Consider the following 4,929-nt stretch of genomic DNA (forward strand, 5'->3'; position numbering starts at 1 on the left):
AGGTTCACTCAAGTGCACGGATTGCATTATGATGAAATTTTTGCACCCGTAGTCATGTTACGTTCCATTCGGATAATCTTAGAGATTGTCGCTTTTCATGATTATGAAATTTGGCAAATGGATGTGAAAACCGCCTTCTTAAACAGTTATTTGGAGGAAGAGTTGTACATGGTGCAACCCGAAGGTTTCATAGATCCTGAACATCCTAAGAAAGTATGCAAGCTTAAGCGTTCCATTTATGGACTTAAGCAAGCTTCTCGGAGTTGGAATCATCGTTTCGACCAGGTGATAAAAGAGTATGGTTTCACTCGATCGGTCGAGAAACCATGCTTATATATCAAGTCGAGTGGGAGCAAGATTGTATTCTTAATATTGTATGTCGATGACATACTCTTGATTGGGAATGACATTCCTCTCCTATCTTCGGTTAAAGGATGGTTGAAGAACCATTTCCAGATGAAAGATCTAGGTGAGGCACAATGCATTTTGGAAATCCGTATCTACCGAGATAGATCACGACGGACGTTATCACTTAGTCAGGAGTCTTATTTGGATAAGATTCTTGAGAGGTTCAGCATGACCAACTCCAAGAAGGGGAACCTTCCAATGACGTCTGGAATGCAGTTGAGCAAGTCTCAGTCACCCACGACGCCTGAAGGGGTTGAACGCATGAGTCGTATTCCTTATGCATCTGCAATAGGATCGATCATGTATGCCATGATATGCACACGTCCAGACGTGGCATATGCATTGAGTATGACGAGTCGGTACCAAGGCAATCCAGGTGAAACACACTGGATAGCTGTTAAAAATATCCTCAAGTACCTACGGAGGACTAAGGATTGGGTATTGACTTATGGAGGAGATACTAAGCTATGCGCAATCGGTTACGCAGATGCTAGCTTCCAAACGGATCGAGATGATTCAAAATCTCAGTCCGGGTTCGTCTTCACTCTTAATGGTGCTGCAAAGAAGCTGGAAGAGTTCCAAACAGAGTGTTGTAGCAGATTCTACTACTGAATCCGAGTACTAAGTCGCTTCGGAGGCAGCTAAGGAAGCGATATGGATGCGTCAATTCTTACAAGGACTTACGATAGTTCCGAGCTCGAATGACCCGATCACCATCTATTGTGACAATAGAGGTGCCATCTTCCAGGCTAAGGGGCCAAAGTCTAGCAACAAGTCTAGACATGTACATCGGAAAGCTCACCTGATCCGTGATTATGTGGGGCAAGAGGAGATAGTGATAGACAAGATTGCGACGGATGATAACATCGCGGATCCTCTCACTAAACCGTTGAATTATGATAAGCATGTAGGGCACGTTATTTCCATGGGAATTAAATGTGTTCCTGAGTTGTAGTAGTTGTTTATGGATTTGATACATTATCGTTTTCATATACTATTTATAACTTCATCGTTTAATATATAATATTTTGTTTTTCATGTGGATTGTACTGACAACATTGAACGCCACAAAGTGAACTGAATTACATTATATTTGTTTGGTCCGTAATCGCCAATGTGAGCTGATAACTCCGGCTATTATATTGTGCAGTCGATTGATGGTGGGTTCAACGAGCCATAAGTCAAACGGTTGACTGATCGTTCACAAATACGAGATTATAACGATACCTCGTAGGACAAATTTTTGTGACAACGTAATGGAGTCCTAAATGTTTAAAAACATTCGGTGACGGGTCGTGGATTGGACGTCCATTGTGTTCCTAGAGTCGATTCTTTTGACTATCGACTGTCTCTTGAGATTAAGGCAGTTTTTGGGTGACTTTGGTTTCTTTCTCGACTGATCTCTTTGTAAATGGAGGCTAAGTAGATTTTTTCTGGGTCATTTCATACTGTGCTTATATCTGCAGGATTCGAGTTGAGGAAAATATCCAACCTTTATCAGGTATAGTTATTTCTCACGGCCACTCGAGGAGTTGTAACTGAAATGCATGGCCATGCTCGAATGTTGATTCGTTTATCAGTTAAGTTACTCTCTAGTCGGGGAAACCACTCTTGATACAGATCACTTGTAAAATACGACCTTTGTGAATACGGAATTTGCAAATTGTTTTACATTGAGTGGGAGAAATTTTAGGATATGAGAATCGGTTATCGCACATACACTTGTGAGGACAAGTGGGAGTTTGTTGGAGCTTGTGTCCTCCACAAATTAGTGTGATAAAATTTGTAAATCTCTTACAGGTTCACAAGGGTATACTTCGTATTTTGATCAGTTGATTAACGATTACCTAATAATGGTTGGCTTGCTAGAAAGTTTGACGTTATTATCATACAGATGGCGGTGATCAACTAGTCCCTAAAGGTCACACCTATAGGATGTGTTTGAGAGATGTGGTTATAGAAATATAATCACATTGATGCCTTATATGACTAAACAGTTAGTCAATGTGTTGATGAGACAATTATTTAATGAAGATTAAATAATATTAGTTGAGACGAATTAACTGTCAATTCGTAAATTAAATATAATAAGTTATATTTAATTAAATGTATGTAATGTTAGCTTGGACGAATTAATATGTTAATTCGTAATTAAATGTAATCGGTTATATTTAATATCAACAAGATGAATGTGTCATAGTGGTAATAGTAAGGGTACTCAAACCAAGAGGTTATGGGTTCGATCCTCACTAGATGACAATTTATATTTAACACATTTTTACATTTTTGGAATAACCGAAAATAAGGAAATTATACTCCTTGCTATCTCGGTATTTGGGCCGAATAATTAGAAAGAAAAATCTACCCTAATCTACCTCATACACGGTTTAAGAGGTAGAAGGGGTGATTTTTCTAACCTAATTCATTCTAACTCATTTTCTTTGCCTCTCATCTAAAAAAACACAAAACCCTAATTAATCAGTTAATTTTTGGTGGATCGATTCTAGCAAACAAGTTAAGGGCATTTCTCATATCGTCTTGGGTGCAACTAATAGGCGAATATCATTGCGATATTGTTCTTAGGCCGAATTTGCTAGGACCGAAGGTTGTTTCTTAATCCTTTATGCTATTGTTTATGCAATTTAGTTTTATGACTCGTAATCATCACTTTATTATTCGTTATAATCCTTAAATTTAAAGGGATGTATACAGATAAATCCCACAGTGACTGTCTCACCCAAGAGGTTATCTATACTGGACTGCACTAGATTGGTTGATAATGTTGTGGATAGGATTCGAGGTATGGGGACCAACCATCTTTCTTATGCTGGCAGATTAGTATTGATCAGAGCTGTACTTAGCACTCTTCATAACTATTGGGCTCGTATTTTTATCCTCCCCAAAACTATCTTGAAAACAATTGAATCCATCTGTAGGGATTATCTCTGGCATGGGAAAACTGATAGTGCTAGCCCAGCCTTAGTAGCATGGGACAGTGTGTGTAGGCCTAAGAGACAAGGAGGATGGGGGCTGCATAATTTGATGGTTTGGAATATGGCTGTTGTTGCAAAATATGTATGGTGGATTGAGATTAAAGCTGATCACCTATGGGTGAAGTGGGTTCATGCAATATACATTAAGGACAGACAATGAAAGGATTATGAACCAACTATTAACTCGAGTTGGGCATGGAGAAAGATATGTCAGATTAAAACAATTTTCAAGGAGCTCCTAATGCCTAGCTCAGGTGTGTCTGAGCCTGATTCAACTGCACTAGGATATAAGTGGCTGCAACCACATGATGCTGTGTGTGAGTGGTATCCTTGGTCTCTCAATGCTTGGGCAGTCCCAAAGCATGGGTTTATCAGTTGGCTTGTGGGACATAATAGACTCCTTACTCAGGATAGATTACTGGGCATGAAGATTATTCAGTCTAATTGTTGCTATTTATGTGGGATACAACAGGAAACTCATACTCACTTATTTTTTAAGTGTGTTTACAGTAGGCGCTCCTGTAAGTTGGTTTCTGACTGGTATGCTGAGCCTCTGCCAGATGAAGACTGCATCAACTGGTGGTGTAGAAAGAGATACAGAAATCTCAGTAAGAAGAAAACTGTAGGTGCTATATTAGCCGGTCTGATCTATCATATTTGGATGGCTAGGAATAAGTGCAGGATTGACCAGGTGCTTTTACGTCCAGAGAAACTTGTTCAGCTAGTTAAGCAAGATGTTCGCAATAGACTAAAGAAATTTCAAATTAAGTGTAAGTCTGTAAGTGTGTTGAATTGGATAGAAACAATTGTTAAGTCATGAAGGAAGTTAGCATGACTATGCCTTCTAATTGTATGTAATTGGCGATTATGATTTTAATGATAAGCTTACATTTTCCCAAAAAAAAAAATGGCAGTTGTATATACACTATACAATATTTTATATAGACTATATAATTTTATATACACTATACAATATTTTTTATAGACTATATAATATAATTCAATACACAATACTCAAATTATTATATACACAAATTATATATACACAAGTGTTTTTTTGTAAATAACCCCTTTATATGTTCCCTATTTTACAAATAACCCCCTTATATGTCTATCTTTTGTAATAACCACCTTAATTCTCTCTTACTTCAAAAATTCACCCCCAAACTGAGTTATGATGACGATTTTTATATAACCCGGTCTAATTAAGACATTCCGACTTTAACTAAACTAAACTACCTAAACTGCCCTTAATAATTTACACCCACCCAAACCAGACCCTTCTATTTCACTCATTCAATCATTCATCCCCAATTCAATTGTTTTATGCGAATGAGTTTGTTGGTCATATGGTGATGCGAAAGTCAATATCTTGATATGGTAAACTAGCTACTAAGGGCTAGTTATCTTCCTCTTGAAGGATAATATCTTTTCAAATTGCTTAGAACGTTAAAAAGTAGTATGGGATCTACTTCCGCACATGTCCTCCCATCTCTGAATATAAAAAGAATCAAATTAATACGTACTC

The 4,929-nt window shown here is 37.8% G+C and overlaps 1 protein-coding gene across 1 annotated transcript; it reads left to right on the forward strand.

The window, feature by feature from the left end:
- Positions 1 to 3,642: 3,642 nt before the first annotated feature.
- On the forward strand, positions 3,643 to 4,221 carry LOC141588246 (uncharacterized). The gene has a single exon (XM_074409698.1). It carries the CDS (start codon positions 3,643 to 3,645, stop codon positions 4,219 to 4,221), a length of 579 nt encoding a protein of 192 aa, XP_074265799.1.
- The last annotated feature ends 708 nt before the right edge of the window (positions 4,222 to 4,929 follow it).

Source organism: Silene latifolia, chromosome 6, assembly GCF_048544455.1.
Source record: "Silene latifolia isolate original U9 population chromosome 6, ASM4854445v1, whole genome shotgun sequence".
NCBI lineage: Eukaryota > Viridiplantae > Streptophyta > Magnoliopsida > Caryophyllales > Caryophyllaceae > Silene > Silene latifolia.